At 36.7% G+C, this 22,470-nt stretch overlaps 1 protein-coding gene across 1 annotated transcript in view; it reads right to left on the minus strand.

The window, feature by feature from the left end:
• The window catches only part of CDH17 (cadherin 17), a 68,975-nt gene that overhangs the window by 29,641 nt on the left and 16,864 nt on the right, over nt 1-22,470 (minus strand). Inside the window, exons 2-7 of the mRNA XM_039877132.1 lie at nt 15,021-15,091; nt 9,777-9,875; nt 4,981-5,115; nt 3,891-4,029; nt 1,993-2,151; nt 1,688-1,887 (exon numbers count right to left, since the gene is read on the minus strand). Coding sequence (XP_039733066.1) covers nt 1,688-1,887; nt 1,993-2,151; nt 3,891-4,029; nt 4,981-5,115; nt 9,777-9,875; nt 15,021-15,071 — 783 coding nt within the window. The 5' untranslated portion in view covers nt 15,072-15,091. The remainder of the gene's footprint in view (nt 1-1,687; nt 1,888-1,992; nt 2,152-3,890; nt 4,030-4,980; nt 5,116-9,776; nt 9,876-15,020; nt 15,092-22,470) is intronic.

The following is a 22,470-nucleotide window of genomic DNA, read 5'->3' on the forward strand; positions in this document are numbered from 1 at the left end:
GATATTCTAATACTAATAATAACCCTTATTGAGGGTTTACCACATGCCAGACAAAATTCTAAACACTTTTATGTATTATCTCTTTAAATCCTCAAAAGTCCTATGAGGTTGAGGCTATTGTTATTCCTATAAACGAGGAAACTAGGACACAAAAAGATTAAGTGATTTGCCCAAGCTCTTATAGCTATTTGAAATTTTCATACTAAACTATTCTCTCAGACAAGCTTGGGAAGGGTATCAAGGGAGCATCATTGTGGCTTGCTAGTTATTCAAGCATCGCCCTCTGTCCAAGCCAAAGACCATATTCCTGGGTCTAAGTGAGTACCTCTTCTACCCTAAAAATTCAGTATGAGTTCTCCTCTATTGAAGTGTCCCCCTCCACATTTATTCCTGGATTTCAAGAACCCAAAACACTTTCCCTGGGCCTAGGTATTGGGTATGGCACCCCATAATTTCTTTTCTTTGACAGTCCTGAGAGCAAACAAGTGTATGTGTTCTTTTTAGCATTCATAAATCCTTATGGGGATAACCTCAATAATAAATGGAAAGACTTTAGTAAGGAACTCAAATCTGCAATTCTCATGGTAGTGAGTTCTGACACGCCTTCTTAGCTGGCAAAGCAGAATACCACTTGCTTTCTTTTTTTTTTTTCCTGACAGTGAAGTTCATTAATTCAACATTCAATAAATAAAACTCTTTTAAGTTGTACAATAGATATGATGAGACAGGCTATTCCAGGGCCCTTTAACAACAACAGTGTTACTTTAAGACAATCTTAGGGAAACCACAGATTGGACTCAGAAATATTAATACCTGTCATTACCTTTCATAGATACTACTTCTCAGTTAATCTCCACAACAACCCGGAGAGTTGTTATTATCCCCATTTACTGATGAGAAGTTGGGGCTTAGAGTAGTTAAATGACTTATTAATGATAAACTATTAAAGTAATGGAGCAAGGACATGGTTTTGGTCATCCGCTTCCAAATCCAGTGCTCTCTCACTAACCCACAGATTTCAAGGAACTGCCTGATCTTCCAGAAAAGATTAGATCTCGGCAGAGTCTACGGTGAATTTCCAGGAGCTAAGGTAGGAGGAGACTCAGGATGAGAGCACCAGCCATGGAGGTAGGAAGGGGGAGCATGTGAACGGAGAGGAGGGCACACAGAGGAGATGCAGTTGGGGGAGATTGGTCTCCAAGAGTAAAAGTTGCCTACTCAACTCTTACTTTTGGCCAGTCCTGTCTGTCCTTTATGCTATGATGGGATGAGTATACTGGATAGAGATTTTTTTCCACAGAATAAGAAGCAGCCTTTCGAACTTCAAATCATATACATGTACATGATGTGTACATCATATACAACCTATTCTAGTGCAGCCGTATCACAGACTACTGATAGGGAACAGCAAATATTAGTGGTATCCACTTGGAAGGTGAAGGTGAATAAAATTCTCTTTTAAAGCTCAAATATATATATATCAGAATCCAATTTGGTGAAGTCCAGAGTTTATCCATAATAGTAAACTCCAGACACCTGGGGCCAGAGACTTTGTTTATTTAGTTTGCTTTATAATTATTCTATATAAAAATATATCTAATAAATCTGTCATTGAAGAACATGAGAGTGGGCTTCTACAAAGTGAGATCATTTATCTAGTAGGCTCTAGGCATTCCTTGGGCACTACCTGAGTGATTTTGATGGGATGAGGATCAGTTGAGTTTTCTATAATCTCCACAGGTTCTGGCGCTTTCCAAATATTCTCCTTCACTGTAATATCCACAGATGTGCTGTCACTGAGGGAATTCTCATTCTGGCCTCCCATATCCTTCACTGAGACCACCAGATTATAGAAAGTATTCTTAATTGGATCCAATTCCTGAGATCCTATGGAAAGTAGGAGAAAATAGGAAAGGAAATGTCTCTGAAGGTGACAGATCTAAGTCCCTTTTTCTGACTCACTCAGTCCTGTGAGTGCATCACCTGACTTACCTTCTGGGGTAAGTGAAATTGCTCCTGTTTTGTTGTTGATCTGAAAGTACATGACATTGTTGATCTTAGGAAGCTGAATGATAATTTGATAAATAAGCTGGCCATTGGGAGTGGCTGGATCATCCAGGTCTGTAGCATTGACAAACATGAAGGGCTTTCCTATTTAACAAAATGTACCCAGAAAAAAAAGATATTAATTGAAACCTAAACCAAACATAGTTACTTTTTCCTTCAAAAGAAAGGGGGCGTTGATATGGTTTCAGATTCCACATTGTAAGAAACCACCACTTGTTGAGTTTTGGTATAGTATCAAAGAATATCCACAGTTATTTAAAAAAGCTATTACAATACTTCTTCCTTTTCCAAGTACATATCTGTGTGAGGCAAGTTTTTCTTGATATGCTTCAACCAAAACAGTATATGGCAACAGAATGAATGTAGAAACAGACATGAGAATCTAATTGTTTTCAAGTAATGCAAACATCAAAGAGACCTGCAAAGATTAAAAAATGCCATTCTTCTTAATAATTCTTTTTGTATTTGAAAATATAATTATTTTTCATTAAAATATGCATTTTTAAATAAATTAATAAATATCCTGAAGTTTCTCAGTTTTAATCTTTAATATGATAAATACTGGTAGATATAACCAGTGATGTACTGAAGCCAGCTCAGGAGGGCCATTGTTGAATTTCCAGTTTTGTGAGCTAATTAACACCATTGGCAACTCAAAATAGGCCATGGTGGAAGTATTTTTACCACAGAATTAGGTAAATGCTACAAGTAGGGTTTTTTCCCATAGAGAGATAGCTATTAAACGGTTACCAGCATCCCTCTGGACATACTCCACATGTAACAACATTAGATATGTAAAAAAGTTCTTTGGAATCCTTAATATTTTTTAAGAGAATACAGGAGCCCTGAGACAAAAAAGTTTGAGAACCACTAATCTAAAATATCCTATTGATGAAAAGAGAAAGGGGAAGACCTGGAAGATTTTTATTCAGCAGAGCTTGTTAATGAGTCTTTGGTATGCAATTTCAGGGGCAGAGACAGTGAAATTAATCCATTTAATAAGGTGAAAGGAATATTTTTCCTAATTTATTAGAAGTGAGCATTAAAGAATGAGAGATAGAAAAGATTAAATAGCATAGAGGAAAACTTGACTGTTAGTTGATGGAAATGGCCAAGATTGTTTCTGAGAATTCAGAAGTCTAATATCCGTGTTTATTTTGTGCACTGTTATGATATAATTCTCCTTCACCTACACAAATCTTTAATAAAGCCTGTGGCACACATCTATGCCTTGATGAGGAGCTTTTGTGGAAATGAAAGGTAGAAGCACAGTGAATGGATGAGTCACAGCTACGGTTGGAAGTAAGAAAAGAAAAAGAACTGGGAGCAAGGGTGATCATGAGAATGTAGATTCCTGGGAAGATGTGGGAGAGCGAGTTTGTTTTTCCAGAGTGTCTAAAGTGTTATAGAGCTCTAAAGTGTTCTAAAGCTCACCCTAGAATAGTGGTTCTCAACTGGGGGCGACTTTACCTCCCAGGGAACATTTGGCAATGTCCAAAGTTACAATTTTGGATGGTGAGGGATGGTGTTGCTACTGGCATCTGGTGAATAAATGTCAGGGATGCTGCTGAACATCCTAGAATGCACAGAACAGCACCTGACAAAAGAAGAATTATCAGGCCCAAGACATCAATGGTGCAAAGTTGAGAAATCATGCCCTAGAGCAACAGGGATAATAAAACAACTCCTTGAGGATTGCTATGAAATTTTAATAAGATAGTGTTTAATGAGTGATAGCTGCAGTTGTTAGCCATGCAAATCTGCCCCTTCTGCCTGAAACTCTTCCATCTTTCCTTAAATATCTCCAGGCTCCTGCCTATTACCTGGGCGAGAATTTTGCCTTACTGAGCCTTCATACTTTGACTGGAGAAATGTGGGTCGATTGTCATTGATATCTTTCACTTCTATGGTGATGGGGACTGGGCCTTCCACTATAGTTCCATGAACATCCAGGGCTGAGACCTTGTGTTGAAATGAAAAGGAAAACACGTTGGTGAGTTTGGACTTCATATCACACAACAAAATTCACTTGAAGGAAATTAGAGTTCAAAGAACAAATAATCTGGTGACTACAAGAGAGTAAGAAACTTATAAAAACCTAAATTGGGAGCTGCTAAAATAGAGGCCCTATAAGTTAAACCTGGCTAATTATGACTGTATTTTTCTATCAGTGGGGTATGCTGAACACTGCATATGCTTCTTTTCAAAATAGCTGGAGTCAGTGAAATAAGAGAGCTTTTACCCTTGAGGCTATGGAAGTGTCATGTCCTCTTACAGAGGCATTTTAGTGGTCAACATACAGATTCATTAGAAGTTACCAAACAGAAAGCTTTTTCCTTGCTCTTTTTCCTGCAATTAGCTCTCATCCATTATTGTATTCAGATACCAACAATTAAAACTAAGGGGAAAGAAGGGGGGAGAAGAGTCTCTCTAGTTAGCCTCTGACCATTGGTTGTATTTGCTTCTTGCAAGGTCTCCATCCCAGCACTGATGCTGCCTTCTTTGTGGGTCCAGAGCCCACACAACAGCCATAGACATATACCAGTGATATATCAGAGCATTGTTGGCTTGGTTTTGATCCAGTTGCCTGGACACAGCCATACTTGGACAAGTAATGCCATCTGAGGGCCTTAACAATGTAAATTGGGTTACTCTGGTCAAAAAGCTTAAGGAAGAAGGGATTTTTGCTATAAGCCTCTGTAGTTGGTAAAAAAAGAAAAGAAAAGAAAAGAAAAAAGAAAAAAAAGAAAGAAAAGAAAAAGAAATAGACAAATGAGGTTTTCAATGTATGCAATTAATGTCGGGAGAGCCCTAATGGATGCTCTGCAAGGGATGAAGAAACCAGTGACACTTCCAGCACAAAGGGGGCTCATCAAGGTTGTAGTTAGATTCCTTTTTCTGGTTTCAATTCACCTGGAGTTTGTGAACAGCTCTTGTTTCCCTGTCCAGAGATCTGTTATGATACAGAAGTCCATCTGGTTGTATCTGAAATATTCCGTCTGTTTCCCCAGTTAGTTTGAAAGTCACTGCAGGAGAACTGGCCTTAAACTGGGAAAAAGCAAAGTTAGACGAGGTTGTAAGAAAAAAACAGTGTTGTAGAATTTGTAGAAAGTCACCAATTTTAGGTAACATTTTCATCTGTACAATCACAAAACAAGTTCGGAGCTTTTAAAGTAATATATTCTAAAAGTTTGCTTGACTATTAACTATTTAACATTCAAAATACATTTCCTTCAAGAAACAATGGATGATATATTTTAATATATTGACAAAAGGTCAATTGATGCTTTAAATTGTAACAAGTTAGGTGAGATTTTGCTGGGAATATCTGAAAGCTATGACATTACTATCTTCTAAGAAAATTAAAAAGGGTAGCTTTATTGCTAGAATAAAAATTTATCATTTAGTACTACTAAAAATTGTGTCAAAGATTAAGAGATATTTTAATATTAAGGAAAACAATTTAAAAGTAACTTTCACTTGATAGGATTCTATATGAAATCTCTTAATACTTGTTCAGAAATGAAGAAAATATCAACTTAGACAAAGTATAACACTTTTTAAACCACGAGAATAGAAAATTTACATAAAATAAAGACATAACAATTGTTCAACCTCATTAATAATTTTAGTGTATTTTATATATTTTTATTAACAAATTAAAAATCAATAACGGTCATGTTTCAGGATGTTGTAAAGGATGTAAAGAAACATATATTATTGATGCAAATATAAATTAACACAATCCTTTTGGAATTAACTGAGGCATAAAATGTTTGTAGCTTTTGATAGAAAATGTTACTAAACAGAATTTATACTAAAGAAATATTTTTAAACAGTAAACTACACACTTGTAGTACAAGTAGCCTTATTTACAATACTGGTAAAGTTGAAAACATCTAAATAGTCAAAAAGAAAGATGATGAAATTAATATAGCATATAAACTTGATAGAATTTTAATTATTAAAATGCTCATTCTACATATTATAAAGCAACATAAGAAACAATGTAATGAAGTAAAATAATCAAAGGAGAATGTTAGAGCAAATCTAGACTATGATTGTAATAGTACCAAAAGTATTAAAATTGGTGGGTAAGAAATGGAATTTTATAAAGTAAGTTTGACATTTTAAGTGGGTAGGGCTGTAGATGAAGAGTTTTTATGATTGTTTGCTTATTGATATTATGTTGTTTATGTAATAAATTAAAGTGGTATTGTATGTTTTAAGTTAAAAGTCTTTGTATATAAGTGGGAAAAGTAGAATAAGGATCTACAAAAAATATTTCCCTCCATAAAAGCAATGAGAAACTGGCAAAAATTGTAAATATCAACTTTTTCAGAATTAAATGTTTGTAAAATCCAAGGAGTATTTATTTAAGAACATGACTATTAGTAAGAACTAAGCATTGTGGTGATTTTGATTTGCTCTAATTCCATTGACCTTTCTCAAAATATGCAGTAGCCTTGAAAATCAATAGCCTCACAACCATAGCACTATGGAGACAAAGGGGTTTGGAGTTTCTGAAATGCCCCATCCCCAGAAAACTGTTATTATCTCATCTATTTCAAAGTTCCCTGGAAACACTAATTAACAGGGCTTGTCTTTTTGGACCTAAGTCAGAAGTCATTCACTGCAAATAATTTTTCTCCTGAAGAATTTGTTGTAAATCATCATCATCAATTGTTTAACATTGCAGCTCTCTAAGGCAGGGATAAAAGTTGGCGCAACAGAAGCTGACCAAAAAAAACATAAAATGTAAAGTTGGGGAATGAGATGTCCCTAGGGGGCATTGAAAATGTCCAATATATTCCTGGGAGTCTAGAAAGCCATACTCATGAGTAGAGCTGCACATATGTCCAGAGAAGACTTGAGAAGACCTTAATCTCTCGCCTCTGGCTGGTCTTGAGGCTCTGTACAAGCAAGAAGCGAAGGCCAAGATAGAGTTTTAAATTGCTTGCCACATCCCTAAATGTGTGCCCAACATGCACACATAACCCCTCGGCAAAGGCTGGAAGACTTATTGGTTCAAGGCTTTCAAGAAAGTCTCAGTTCAATCATTAGCTGAACACTAAACTAATGGAGCAGAGACTTGATTGTCATGCATGAAAAAGAATAAAGACTTTACAGAATTAGTTCAAGAAAGTCATTAAACAAACAGCAACAACAACACACCCTTGGAAGAGGAGGGATTATGATTTCTAGAGCTGCTGCATCCTATTATTTAACCCATTCCCTGTTTGCCCTGAGAATACTCACTGGTGGCACTTGCAGCTGCTGTGTTTACCCTGAGATAACGCGCTTATTACAGTACTAATCTTACCCCCAAAGTTTGCCATGAAATATCTTGTTTTTATTATTATTTTCACATATCTCTAGCATATCTAATCTTTGAAAACAAATAACATTATTCTATTTATAGCATTCTGTTTTTAGTATTGGTATTTCCATTTACAAAATATAGTAATTCTCAATAGCTGAAAATGTCAAATCCTAGATGGTCCACTTTGTGTTGTCTCATGCTTTGAAAATTACCACACCAAAAAAAAAATGATTAAATACTGATCATAATATATATTATATCATATAATCCTAATACGTTACATTAGGATTAGAGACGAGTTCTATTTAGAAATAACTCCAAAAACAGTTTTTATATTTTATTTTCACATTGAAAACCAGTCAGATTTTTTTTTAGCCTCAAAGAGCATGTTCATGTAAAATTAAACTAATGCTGGCAATGAGCTGCACTTTTTTTCTAAACAGGAAATGAGATAAAATGTTCAATTTTCAACAAATGATTATGAGACATGCAAATAAAAATAAAGACCCATACACAAGAAAAAAAAAAAGCAGTCACTAGAAACTGCCCCTGAGGAAGCCTAGATGTTAGATTACTAGATAAAAACTTCAAATTATCTATTTTAAATAAGTTTGAAAACTAAAGGACACTACTTCTAAATAAATTTGAAAAGTAAAGTATGAGTACATTGTCTCACCAAATAGAGAATATCAATAAAGACATAGAAATGATTTTTAAAAAATAGAAATTCTGATGTTGACGAATATAATAACTAAAATTAAAAATATATATTAAAAAGGGCTCAATGATAGATCTGAACTAGCAGAAGAAAAAATTAATGAGCTTAAAAGAGATCAGTTGAGATTATCCACCCTGAAGAAAAAAGAAGAATGAAGAAATATTATTAATAGAGTTCTAGAGACAATGGAACATCATAAATCAAACATATGCATAATGGGAGTCATAGAAAGAAAGGAAAGAGTGAAAGGGGCAGAAAGATTATTTGAAGAAAGAATTACCAAAATTTTCCCAAATTTGAGAAAAACATTAATCTATATATCCAAGAAGTTTGATAAACTCCAACTACAGTAAACTCAAAGGGACCCAAACTAGACACATCATAATTAAACACTTGAAAGATAAAAAGAACCTTGAAAATGCAAAGATTCATCACATACAACAGATCTCAATAAAATAAATAGCTGACTTTCCATGGAAGCCAGAAGACAGCAGAATGGCATATTCAAAGTGCTAAAAGAAAATGACTGCTAAGTGTTTATATCTGACAAAATTATCCTTCAAAACGAGGGTGAAATTAATCTATTAGAAAAAAATAGACTTAAAAACAATATCAATTTAAAATGAAAATTCTTACTGGAGACTAAAAAGGACATTCAACAATGATACAAGGATCAATTCATCAAAAAACTATAACAATTATAAACATATATGTATCTACCAACACACCCCAAAGTACATAAAGCAAAAAATGAGAATCAAAGGGAAAATATACAATTCAACTACAATAATTGGTGACTTCAAATCTTTACTCCCAAGATGGGGGAAGGGGTACAAGGCAGCTTTCAGCCTCCGTGTGTTTAGAGCTGTCCAACAATGGAAGGCATCTACCTTAGAAGGTAGTTTAACAAACCGCTGTTTCTCTCCCAGTGTGTGGGGGAGTGGGGATCATAGGTACCCCAGAGGCTCATCAAAGCATCCTCAGCCACTCCAAGGCCAAGCAGGCTTCCCCAGGGGATTTCTGTAAATATAGTAGCATGTTTTTCTTCCTCTCCATTACATTTCCAGGATTATTTCAAATATTTTTATAGTTGAAGTCTCTCACTTCCACCTACAGATCACCACTCAATCTGATGCTTTTCTCAGTTACTTAACTGAAAGAAATGACTGCCTCCCAGTGTGCCCTGGCCAACCCACAGGCAAGGGTTAGGCTCAGAGGAGGTAGTGATGCAAAGTGGGCCTTTGGCCAAACAGTGAGGCCATTCCAGCATTAATCCAGAGAACCCACATCTTCAAACATTTCAAGCAGCAAACGCATCAAACCAACAGCCTGATGATCAGATGGCCATCCCTTGCTAGAAGCAAGTTCCCTTCCTACCCTTGGGGAGAGGCAGAGCCTATAGGGACCAAGATCCCCACTCCCAGGATGGGAGAATTTGCCCCAGACACAGCTAAGGAAGTCCGAATATAGGATGTTAGGTTCAATGCCTTACAATACAGAGGCCACTCATCTCTCTGTTTAACTTAGCTTCTGAAATCATTCTTGATAATGAGATCTGGCATGCCTCTATTTTATTTCCTGCTACACAGTAGATAAGAGTAAAAGTTCACTGAGAGAGCATGAGAAATTAAGATGACAGTGAGAGTAGTCATTAAGAGTAGTCATTACCTGGAATATGATTTGACTTGCTTCTTGGCCTTCAAAAATAGAAAATGTCATGGGTTTCAGGGGTCCACTAAACCTCCCTTCTTGGCCATACCCAGTTGTCTGTTAAAAAAATAAAATGAAAATTAACATTACCATCTATTATGAATGTATATATGTCACTTGCTGATTTTATTGTGGCTTCCAAGACTGATATATAAAACATAAGATTTTAACCTGGCTCAAAGCAATATGAAATCTAGTCAAAACAGTCAGAAAGAACCCTGCTATCTCTTGAGGCTCTACTATGTCAGTGGTTTGCCATGAACCTTGCATTCCTTTTCTCATTTAACCATTCAAGCAATGGCCCTATAGGAGGAATATTAACTCTCATCTTACAAATGAGGCTCAGAAAAGTTAAGCTACTTGTTCAGAGTAAAATTTATAAGTGGTTGACACAGCACATACATGCGGATCTAACTGAACAAAAGCTCATGGTCTTCCCACAGTGCCACTCTGCCTTCTAAATTCTAGATGGTTTAACAACAGCTTCTTAAAACATCTCCCTTTACTTCTGTTAGTTCATAAGGAAATTCATGAAAGATTCCCTAAACTCTAGAGCTTATAGTCTCCCCAGAGACAATTGGGTTTGTAAGGGGAAGAAAATATATGCAGATATGTTTAGTACAATGCTTGCATGACACATAATTACATGGTAAATTCATTCAAATTTGATTTGAATTCGAACTGTAACTTTAAGAAAAGCTTACTGTTTAACATTTGTTTAACTATCTTTACTCATTTAGAAAAAAATTAAAGCACAGAATGTTTTCTTCAATCAGTAGCCCCACAGCAATTCGAATTTTCAAAGACCCTGAACTTAAAAGGCAAGGAACCCTCTGCAGATGCCCAAATCCAGGGACAATAAGAAGAGCTCACACTCACTAAGTTACTATGTGCTGAGCTCTGTCCTAAGCATAGTTAATCCTAACAACAACCATAAGGAGGTAAATTATTGTTAGCTCATTTTACAGGTGATGAGACTGAGACACAGAGAGGTTAAGTATTTTGCTCAGGTAGTGGCAGGAAGCAAGATTCAAACCTGAGACTCTAAAACTGGCCATCTCAGTCACTACCCACAAGAGGAAACAAAAGCGGCAGAGATGTGTGGGAAGGTATGACTCCTATCATTCCCAACCAGGTAAAATGGGGAGCATTCGGCAGCAGCCCCTGCCATCCCTTAGTTTCTAGGACAACTGCTCTCTGAAGGGAAACTCAAGGCAGAGTGGAGCCGGTGGCACACAGGAAAGGACAGCCAGCCAAAAACCCACCCATGGAGGGGTATGCTCTGGTAGGAGGGATTTAGCCCTCATACTTGATGCTGGTCTCCTCTCCTTCCTGAGTGGTTCTTCAGACTCCTACTTATAGTGAAAATTAGAGGTGGGATAGGTTAGAATCAAAAGCATGTGGCAAGTCAATAGCTTTTGAGCTAGACAGATAAAACTAAAAAAGTAAGAAGTGGAGAGGAGAGGGGTTTGTGCAGGGGAGAATTTGTTTTCTGTTTCTTTAGGGAGAGCAAGTATATTCTTGGCATGGAAATGCTGGCAATAACCCAGAAACAGTTAGTATGAGAGTGATGGGGGGAAATTATCTTACACTAGATCCTTGGGTTAATTGAATCTTAAGTTGATAATGGTTGTCTGGTAAAGGAACGATAACAAATGAGAATACAGAGGGATTTGGAATTTGGTCCCCTCTTCTTCAGATTTATGGCAGGCCCTTGGATTAGCTGCTCCCAGCCATTGTCAACTTCTCTCCCATGGGAAACCAAGTGGTCTCTTTCCTAGACTCCTTTGCAGCTAGGAGGACAGCCAAGTGAACCATTCTGGTTCATGGAAAAAAAAAAAGAAAGTCTCCTGGGGAGTTCTGGTCAAGCTTTTGTTTTCCTGATGAAAAAAGACAGATGTGGCTGGCATTGCCCTTTATCTCCCCTGCTGTCACTCAGATAATGGACCTTGTGTCTTTAGCTATGGCAGCCATCATGAAACCATGAAGGGACAACCCAGCTCAGAAAATGATAAAGCAAAAAGAAAGAAGCCCAAGTCTCTGATAACATCACAGAGACTGAACCTGCCCTGGACTGCCCACTTCAGGCTCCTTGTTATCTGAGGAAAACAAACCCCTAGTGAAGATCTCTAAAGTTAAACGTCCTGTTACTTATAGCTAAAAGTACTCTATACTAAAACAATAATTCTATAGCCTCTAGCTCATCTCTTACTTTCTAAGTTAATCTTCCTCTGGGGGATCTTCCTTCCTTCCACTCCTTTACTACATCTTCTTCAGGTCCATTAGCTCCTCTGGAAGTTGGGGCACAAGAACTGGGTGAAGATGGCCAGGTGCTGCCATGTTTGGTCCCAGACAAGGGCAGTGATTTCTGTGGAGCTACTGTTTGACAGAAAACTCCTTTCATCAACTTGCCACTTACATCAGCAAGTGGCCAGCCTTTCAGTTGATCATACCAGTGATGGCATCCAGAGGAAAACTGCATTAGTCAAGCAAACCTCACATAAATCCTGCATTCTTTCTACATGGACAAGCTGGCTTACCTATCAGGAAAGGAGGATACATCTCAGTTGCAGGGTTCAAAGTTGGGTTCCTATATTGAGGCAACAAATCTTTTTTCCTGCCCATTAACACAGCTATCTAGACTACAAAGACTTCAAAATCCATGCGCACACCATGAGTCATCAGATCATGCTGCCAGAATTGAGAAGGACAGGGTGGTAGAAACATATGAAAGGGCCAGAGGGTTTATGTAGGAGATGGAGGTAATAACATTCACCATCTTGTACGAAGAGGGGAAAGGAGAGATAGAAAATGGAACAGACAGTTCTGAGTGTTCTTCATGTGGCAGGTATGGAACTAGACCCTCCACACACATCATTTCTTCCGGTTTTCATCAAAATCAGGAAAATATCTCCAGAGAAGTCTCACAGCAGAAACACAGATACTTTGCTTTACAGTGGGATAGAGCCAGCTCTGTTGAACCAAGCCCCAACTCTGACCTATGTTGCTACACTGCCTTCCAGGCCATCAAAGGATGTGCAATTGCCAGATCTGCCTGCCTGGTAGCCACTCTCATTGCATTTTCCAGCAAGTGTTCTCTGAATTGATTACATAGTATTTATTCCAAGATATTCTTCCTTCTGGAAGAATCATAGTCCCAGGCAAAACTCTAAAATAGGTGATTTCTCCTTGATTTCCCTTCCTCCCTATTCATCACCTTTTCCCAAACCCTGGATTACTTACTTCCTCTCTCTTCAATACCTTTACAATATATTCATGCAGTGTTTCTAACCCCTTTATGAAAACCAGTTCTCAGAAAGTAACAGAAGAATCATTCACAGTATAGAATAAATGACTGGCGATCATTTTAAATTACTACCTCTGCTGAAGAAAGCAGTATGGTAAAGGCAAAAACTCCAACTAAACTTCCACTCTTCATAAGAGAGGGTTTGGGAGTAAAGATGGGTGGAGGCAGGAGAGAGAAGTGGCTCCATCTTAATGTCCCTGAAATCCCACCACAGAATTAGCAATTTCCCTCCTTCAACCAAAGGCAGCTGTGCTTTGTGACTATCTCCTGGGCAAAGGTCTTGCTATCAACAGTGTTTGGACAGTATTTCTTACTATAGGTAGAAATCTCACTGGGATGAGAGCAGAGAGAAGGAAAACTTATTTTCAACTTTTATCCAAAAAGAAGAATGCATGTACATTCTTAGACAAAAAGCAGATGAGCCCACTAATACCAAATTATTGATAGAATCTTCTCTTTCTCTCCCTTAGATCTCATTGTTGTTTCCTAATATAAGCCCATAATTATGAATTTAATTTCTACCTTGTTCCTGGCACTGTGCTATGTACTGAAGTTGCAAAGATGACTAAAATACAGTCCCTTCCACATGGAGGTCAGAGTCTATTTAAGTGTAGACACCGAATATTTAAAACCCTGTAGTAATGATAAGAGCTAATATTTAATGAGTGCTTAGACTATGCTAGTCACTAATCTGAGGGCTTTAAAAATGCGTTGTCTCATTTAATTGCCACAACGTTCTATAGGCAAGTAATCTTTCAGACCCATTTCACAGTGCAGAAAACTTAGGTTCGATGCTTGAGTAACTCACCCAAATTCCTATCACGGGTAAGTCACAGTGCCAAGTTTGAACCTAGATCTGACTTTACTATAACTGTATGATATATAGATAGCAAAGGTTGTTTCAGAGAGTAGGAAGAAGAGAGAAGTCAAGTGGGTATGTTTAATCCAGTTCTTAAGTAATCCTGTGACAAGCTTTGAGCCCTTGGTTTTTGAGGATATGCGTTGCTCATAAAATTTTAACTACAGGTTATCCACTCCTGGCCCTCCATCCCCAGGAGAAAAGCTGTGATATTTTCACAAGTTTCATTCTACTTCACTCTAAATATTTTGATCTGTGTGGGCTCTAGAAAGTTCTCTGAGACTTGAAATTTATATGTTACTTTATATGTTAAATTTATGTGTTACAGAAGAAAGTAACCAAGATTTGAGGTGTGAGCATCTACAGATGTGAGCATCACCTTCCTTCTAAGGTAAAAGCAAATGCTTCTCCATAATCTTGCTTCATAATACAACAAATTGGCAAGTGAATGACATTTATGGAGCTCATGAGTAAAATCAGGATAGCATCTCATTATCTGAGGTCAAGGGTTGGATTTCTTTAAATTTCATCCATCTCCACTGTTTACAAGCCTGTCAGTCAATAGGCTTAGCTCAATAAATGGCTAAAGACAAATTTAACTAGGAAACTCCAAAACATTTATAGAAAGAAAAGTACAGAGTAGAGCAGGGTTGAAAATAGAGAAAATTATTTTCTTCGTGTTTCACTGGTAATTTTTCATGGTCAAAGTAAAAAAAAAAAAATGGTCAAGATTAAGGGACTCAGACTAACACATGTGGCAATATGCTTTTATTTCCTGATTCCCTGACATGAAAATCTAAACTTGAGTAGATAGATTTTTTTACACTTTGCCCATTAAGTGCTATTGGCTTTTAAGAACTAAGGAGAAAATACAGACATATGAGTTGTAGACATTCTATTAAAAATCTCACTTTGGGGCAAACATTGAATTCTGATAGACTCTTTTTTTAAGTGATAACCATTGCTTCTCTGGTTTGGGGTATAAGGATGGCGAAAAATATCTTAGTAAATAAATAAAGAAATCCTCTTCTCTTACCAAATAAAGTGTAAGGAAATATAAGCAGTGCAGTTGTGCTTGCACCATCATGGTTTTCTTTATTCAATTTCCTGTGAATAAACCAGAGATAAAAGCAATTAGTTACCAGTCTGTTGAAATTATGTCCTTCCAACCACAAAGGATCATTGGACAATATCCAGTCACAACATAGTAGAATGGGAACCCTAAAGGCCAGTATCTCCTCTGTTTGGAACAATCTAGTCTTCCAGAAGCTTCACAATACCTCACCTATAGCAATGTATGAGTCAACATACCAAATCAAGCTCATGCTTCTTCCATTTCTTTAATCACTCCACTTTATTATAATCTTCTTTTAAAGATCTTAAATAATAGATGATAAATATAATTTTCACTCTTGCTACATGGATGGGGAAGCTATGTTTTGGCAAATTCCAGGATAACTAGATACTAAAATTTTAGAGGTCCTGATTCAAAGTTCTTTCCTGAAGCAGAAAGAACCCAAAAATGTTAACAATCCTTCTTTCGAAAACCTCATCAGCTGCCTCTTTGGTCTTCTAAATGTTGTTAACTATGCAATACACTTAAGGAAAACATGTTCTTCTTATTACTCTAAAAGCAATTAAATAAAAATCCAAATTCTGCCCTTATTCTCTGCTGTTTAATATTATTTTTCCTTTCTTTCTGTGACTTCACATTTCACAGAAATAATGCCTTTCACCATCATGACTAACAGATTTTAAAATCTAAGATAAATTTTCCACATGGCCTGTAAAGCAGGACTGTTGCCTATAATATCGGACTTCTCTAAATAAATTAAATTAAATTAAATTAAAAATACATTCAGAGGTGGTTCAAGATAGTGGCATAGGAAGATCCTGAACTCACCTCCTCTTATAGATACAAGTCTACAGCTACATTTGAATCAATTCCCTCTGAAAAGGACCTGAAGACTAGCTGAACAAATTCTCCACCACAAAGGATAAAAGAGTTACATCAAGATAGGTAGGAGAGATGTGGTCTTTCAAAACCTCGTCCCTGTCATGGCAACAAACAAACGAGAGAGATCTCACAAATATGAAGCTTATCCCTGAGGGGCAAGAGGTTCATGCCCTACATTGGCCAACCCAACCCTTGGGACCTGCACCAGATACACTGCCTCCAAAATATCTGGCTTTGAAAAGTAGCAGGTCTTATGTCCAAGAGAACCATAGAACTGTAAAGAATGAAGATTTCACTTTTAAAGGGCTGTAAGCAAACTCACTTGCCCAGGGACCAAGTACAAAAGCAGTAGTTTAAAAAGAACCTAGAACATATGTGATGGAGATTCATGTACTAATCTTAAAGTATCTACCAGAAGGGCAGGAGCCTGTTGGAACTTTCTCCAGGAACAAGGGTGCTGCTGAGGCTCGCTTTTGCATTTTCAGTCTACCTTGCTAGCATCAGCACTAGTGAGCACAATATTTGCATTCTTTCTCTAACATACTAGTGCCAGTGGGTACACTTTGCCATTGTGCCACTCCCATGGCCCCATCAAGGTTGTGCACATCACCATCCAACCCCCTCATCACTCCCATGGCCTTGACATGGTCAATAGGTGCATGCAGCCCACATAGAGGATGTCCCTTGAATACCTGACTCTGGTGGCCAGACAAGATTGCCTTTCTGGGCACCACATGTCTGAAATAATTAGAGAGACAGATTTTGGAAGGCTATCACCCCAAGGACACTGCAAAGACAGCAGATGAAACACATTTTCAATCTTGTGAAAAAGACCTATTTTCTTGTCCTGGAGCTCCAGCCTGAGGGGCAGACTTCAAGTATGTCGCACATCTAGAGGTTACAAAAATGCTCTCAGGGAATATAGGATGGGGAACATCATCTTTGCTCTCTCCTTTGCTTCATTATAGCTCACCAGTACCTCCCAAATAAGAGCTTATACATTTGTCTAGACCCCAATTTTTACTACTGTCACCAAGGGGAAACCTCTAGATCAACTGGGCTGGAGTTCAGCAGGATTCACAATTGCAATTCCACAGGGCTGTCTAAACATTGCATGCATTAAAATCTGTTGTCTCACAGTCTAGCTTCCATTCATCCTAAAACTAGATGCTGACTTAGATCCCTCCCTCTGGAACACTCATAGGTCTTGGTACACCCTCAAAAACTGGGACTTATCAGAAATAAATCAGGCTTCTATAGACAATCACAAAGGTTGGAGAGACGATCAAGAAATTGGGTAAGGTTAAACAATAAGGTTAATCTCCTACACAGGACTACTCTTTCAAGACTTGTAAAGAAAACTCTGCCATTAAATACATAGAAACAAACACAGAGAGTCAGGCAAAATTAGGAAATAAAGAAATATATGCTAAATTGAATAACAAGAAAAAAAACCTTAATGAAACAGATATATAAGTAATTTGCCTATTAGAGTTCAAAGTAATAGTCATAAAGATGCTCACTGAACTCAGGAGAATAGATAAACACAGTGAGAACTTCAGGCAGAGATAAAAAATATTAAAAAGTACAAAACAGAAGCAACAAAGCTGAAAAATACAATAATTGAATGAAAAAAATACACTAGAGGGGTTCAAAGGCAGACTGGATGAAATAGAACAGATCACAATGTGGAAGACAAGGTACTAGAACTCACCCAAACAGAGTGGCAAAAATAAATAAATAGATAGATGATAATAGATGATAGAAAGATAGATTAGATAGAGAGATAGATAAATAGATAGATAGATGATATAGATAGATAGATAGATAGATAGATAGATAGATAGATAGATAGATAGATAGATAGATATAGATGATAGACATAGATGAGAGAGAGAGATGATAGAGCAAGCTTAAGGGACCTATGGGACAGCATCAAGCTGAATAACATTTATATTATAAGGGTGTCAGAAGGAGAAGAGAGAGAAAGGGGCAGAAAATGTATTTGAAGAAATAATGACAAAAATTTCCTCATCTGGGGAAGGAAGCAGACATTCAGGTCTGGGAAGCACAGACTGTTTCAAAGATAAACCCAAAGCTATCCACACCAAGATACATTTTAATTAAAATGTCGAAAATTAAAGATAAAGAGAGAATCTTTAAAAAGCAGCAAGAGAAAAACAACCTCCATAGGACTATGAGTTGAGTTTTTAGCAGAAAATTTTCAGGTCAGAAGAAGCAGAATAATGTATTCAAAGTGCTTAGAGGAAAATCTTCGAAACAAGAATACTCCACTTGGCAAGGTTATCATTCAGAATCGAAAGATAAAGAGTTTCCAGATAAGCAAAAGCTAAAGGAGTTTATTACCTCTAAACTGGCCTTACAAAAAAATGTTAAAGGAACTTCTTTAAGCTGAAAAGAAAAGGAACTAACAAACAACATGGAAATATATGAAAGATAAATCTCATAAGTAAAGGCAAATATATATTAAAGGTAGTAGATTAACCACTTATCAAGCTAGTTTGAAGGTTAAAAGACAAAAGTAGTAAAGTTAACTATAATAATAATTAGCTCAGATAGACACAAAATTAAAAGATGTAAAATATGACATTAAAAACATAAAACATAGGGGTGGTAAATGTAGAGTTTGAAGAATGCTTTCAAATTTAAGTTTCTATCAACTTAAAATAGACTGTTAAATATACTATTATATGTGAACCTTATGATAATCACAAAGCAAAAACTACATAGATGCACAAAAGATAATGAGAGAGAAATATAAATATAGCACTACAGAAAGCCATCAAACCACAAGAGAAGAGAGCAAGAGCAGAAAAAAAGAAAAAAGAGGAACTACAAAAAAAGCCAGAAAAGAGGGAACAAAATGGCAATAAGCACATACCTATCAATAATTATTTTAGAGAGGATTCAAGATGGTGTAGAAGGTAGAGGCAGCACACATCAACTCTAGAGACCACACCAAAAGTATAACAAGACTACAGAGCAACTAGTACACAGAGTTGTCAGAGTTCTGGATAAACAGAAGCCCTAAAACTAGGTCACCTCAAAACAGAAGGAGGGACAGAGACAGGAAACGACCAGTCCCACAACTGTGTGTGGCGTTCGAGAATCAGGAGGGCTATCTTGGCTGCAGAGGCACTTCCCCCACCTGAGGAGTGAGGGGTGCCAGCCAGACAGAGGTGCAGGCAGAAGCCATTGCTCTGTCTCTGAGCCCTCTACCCTGCCAGCCTGCAGACGCAGGTGCCATCAACCTGGATAACACAGGTCGCTCTGCCCAGGGGATTCCCTGAGACTTTGACTCTCTTAACTTGTAAGCCCACCCAAGTCGCTTCCAGTAATTTATTCCATACAAACAGGCTGTCTTGGATCCTGTGGCAAATTTTAATAAAATCTCTCAAAAGCTCACAAAACCCAGAGAAGCAGCATCTGGGCTCGGTGTGCCCTATACCTCTTGCTGAGCAGCCCCGAACCCCATACCAGTTGCAGCTGGCCTCAGTTCCTGACTTAGATCCTCAAGGCACCTATAAGCCCAGCATGGGTGGCAGACATACGTGGATTGCTTGGTGACTCTTACTAGGTAGTCCTGGAGGTGCACAGACTGCAACTAAACGTGGCCTGCAGGTGGACCCCTCCCAGGTCTTTGCCAAGGGGCCCCACAGCACACCTACTACATAAAGCCATTCTATTAAGACTGGGAAACTTAGGAGCCCTACCTACTACATGGAAACAGATACAAGGAGGCTGCCAAAATGAGGATATAAAGAAGCATGTCCTACATGAAAGGACAGAACAAAGCTCCAGAAAAAGAATTCACCAAAATGGAGTCAAGCAATATACCAGATGCAGAGTTTAAAACATTGGTTTTAAGGATGCTCAAGGAACTTAGGAGAAGAGTAGGTGAACTCAGTGAGAACTTTAACAAAAAGATAAAAAACATAAAAATGGAGATGGAAAACATAATAGGGAGCCAGTCAGAAAATGAAGACCACAATATCTGAGATGAAGAGCACATTAGAGGGAATCAACAGAGTGGATGAAAAGGAGGATCAAATTGGCAACATAGAGGATGAGGTAGCAGAGGACACCCAATCAGAATAGCAACAAGAAAAAAGAATCCAAAAAAATGAAAGTTTAAAAAGCCTCTGGGACAATATCAGGCATAACAACATTCACATCATAGGAGTACCAAAAGGAGAAGAGAACAAGGAATTGAAAACCTGTTTGAAGAAATAATGATGGAAAACTTCTCTAACCTGGTGAGGGAAATATACATACAACTCCAGGAAGTTCAGAGAGTCCCAAGTAAGATGAACCCAAAGAGGCCTACACCAAAAGTTAAATTCAAAGAGAGACTCTTAAAGCAGCAAGAGAAAAGCAGTTAGTTACATACAGGAGAGTGCCCATAAGACTGGCAGCTGATTTCTCAGTGGAAACTTTAGAGGCCAGAAGGGCTTGGCACAAAAAATTCAAAGTGATGAAAAGCCAGGACCTACAACCAAGATTACTTTACTTATCAAAATTATCATTTAGAATCAAAGAACAGATAAAGAGCTTTCCAGACAAGAAAAAGCTAAAGGAATTCATCATCACCAAGCCAGTATTATAAGAAGCCAGTATTATAAGACTTCTTTAAGAAGAAAAAAAGTGTGTATCAAAAGTCTAAATAAAGAATGGCAATAACTACATACCTATCAATGAGTACTTCAAATGAAAAAGAATTAAATGCTCCAATCAAAAGATAGGGTGGCTGAATGGATAAGAAAACAAGATCCTTATATATGCTGCCTACAAGAGACTCACTTCAGATTAAAAGACACACACAGACTAAGAGCAAGGGAATGGAAAAATGATATTTCATGATGGACCTAGAGGGTAGTATGCTGAGTCGAGTAAGTCTGATAGAAGAAAACAAATGACATATGATTGCATGTGTATGTGGAATCTAAAGAACAAAATAAATAAACAAACAAACAGAAACAAACTCACAGATACAAAGAACAATTAGAAGGTTACCAGATTGGAGGGGGATTGACAATGTTGGTGAAAAGGGTAAAGGGATTAAGAAGTAAAAATTGGTAGTCAAAAAATAGTCATGGAGATAGAAAGCATAGCATAAGGAATATAGCCAATAATGTTGTGATAAATGTACAATGTCAGAGGGGCAATAGATTTATTGAGGTGTTCACTTTGTGAGTTATATAGATGTCTAATCACTATATTGTACACCTGAAACTAATATAGTATTATATGCCAACTATAACTAAAAAATAAAAAATTATTAAGTTTTAAAAAATAATAAATGTTAAAGAATATAAAAATAATAAACTTTTCTCTAATTATCCACATCTAAAAAAAAGAACCTTTTCTTTAAAAAAAAAATTATTATTTTAAATGTAAGTGGGTTAAATTCTTCAATCAAAAATAACAAGACTCATTTATATGCTGCCCATAAGAGACTCACTTCAGGTCTAAGAACACATCCAGACAGAAAAATCAGTAAGCAAAGTAATCTAAAACGACACATTAAACTACATTAACTTAATGGATATATACAGAACACTCCATCTAAAAGCAGCAGAATACACATTCTCAAATGCACATGGATTATCCAAACTAGATCACATGTTAGGCCACAAAATAAGTTTCAATAAATTATATCAAGTATCTTTTCTGACCGCAATGGTATGAAACTAGAAATCAGTTACAGGAAGAAAAATGAAAAAAAAAAAAATCACAAATGTGTGGAGATTAAACAACATGCTACTGAACAACCAAAGTGTCAATAAAGAAATCAAAGGAGAAATTAAAAAATATTTTGAAATAAATGAAAATAGCAATACAACAGTCAAAAATCTATGGGATAGAGCAAAGCTGTTCTAAGAGGGAAGTTTATAGCAACACAGGCCTACCTCAGAAATAAGAAAAAAATCTCAAACAATCTAACTTTACACCTAAAGGAATTAGAAGAAGAACCAATGAAGCCCAATAATAAAGGTCAAAGCAGAAATAAATAAAATAGAATCTAAAAAAAAATTATAATTAAAAAATGCCAATGAAACTAATAGCTTATTCTTTTAAAGGATTTTAAAAACTGGCAAACTTTTAGCAAGACTTACCAAGAAAAAAAGAGAGATCAATATATAAATAAAATCAGAAATGGAAGTTTTTTGTTGAGGATTTTTGCATCTATTGTCATTAGGGATATGGCCTGTAAGGATCATAAGAAAAACTGTGAACAATTATATGCCAACAAATTGGACAACTTAGAAAAGATAGATAAATTCATAAAAATATACATTCTTCCAAGACTGAATCAGGAAAAAAAGAAAAAGAAAAATCTGAATAAGCCAATTATTAGTAAGGAGATTGAATCAGTAATTTAAAAAAAAAAAAAAAAACCTCTCAATATACAAAAGCCCAAGATGAGAAGGCTACACTGGTAAATTTTACCAAACATTTATAGAATATTTAATATCTATTCTTCCAAAATGTTTTCAAAAAGTGGAAG

Source organism: Pteropus medius, unplaced genomic scaffold, assembly GCF_902729225.1.
Source record: "Pteropus medius unplaced genomic scaffold, Ma_sr-lr_union100, whole genome shotgun sequence".
Taxonomy (NCBI): Eukaryota; Metazoa; Chordata; class Mammalia; order Chiroptera; family Pteropodidae; genus Pteropus; species Pteropus medius.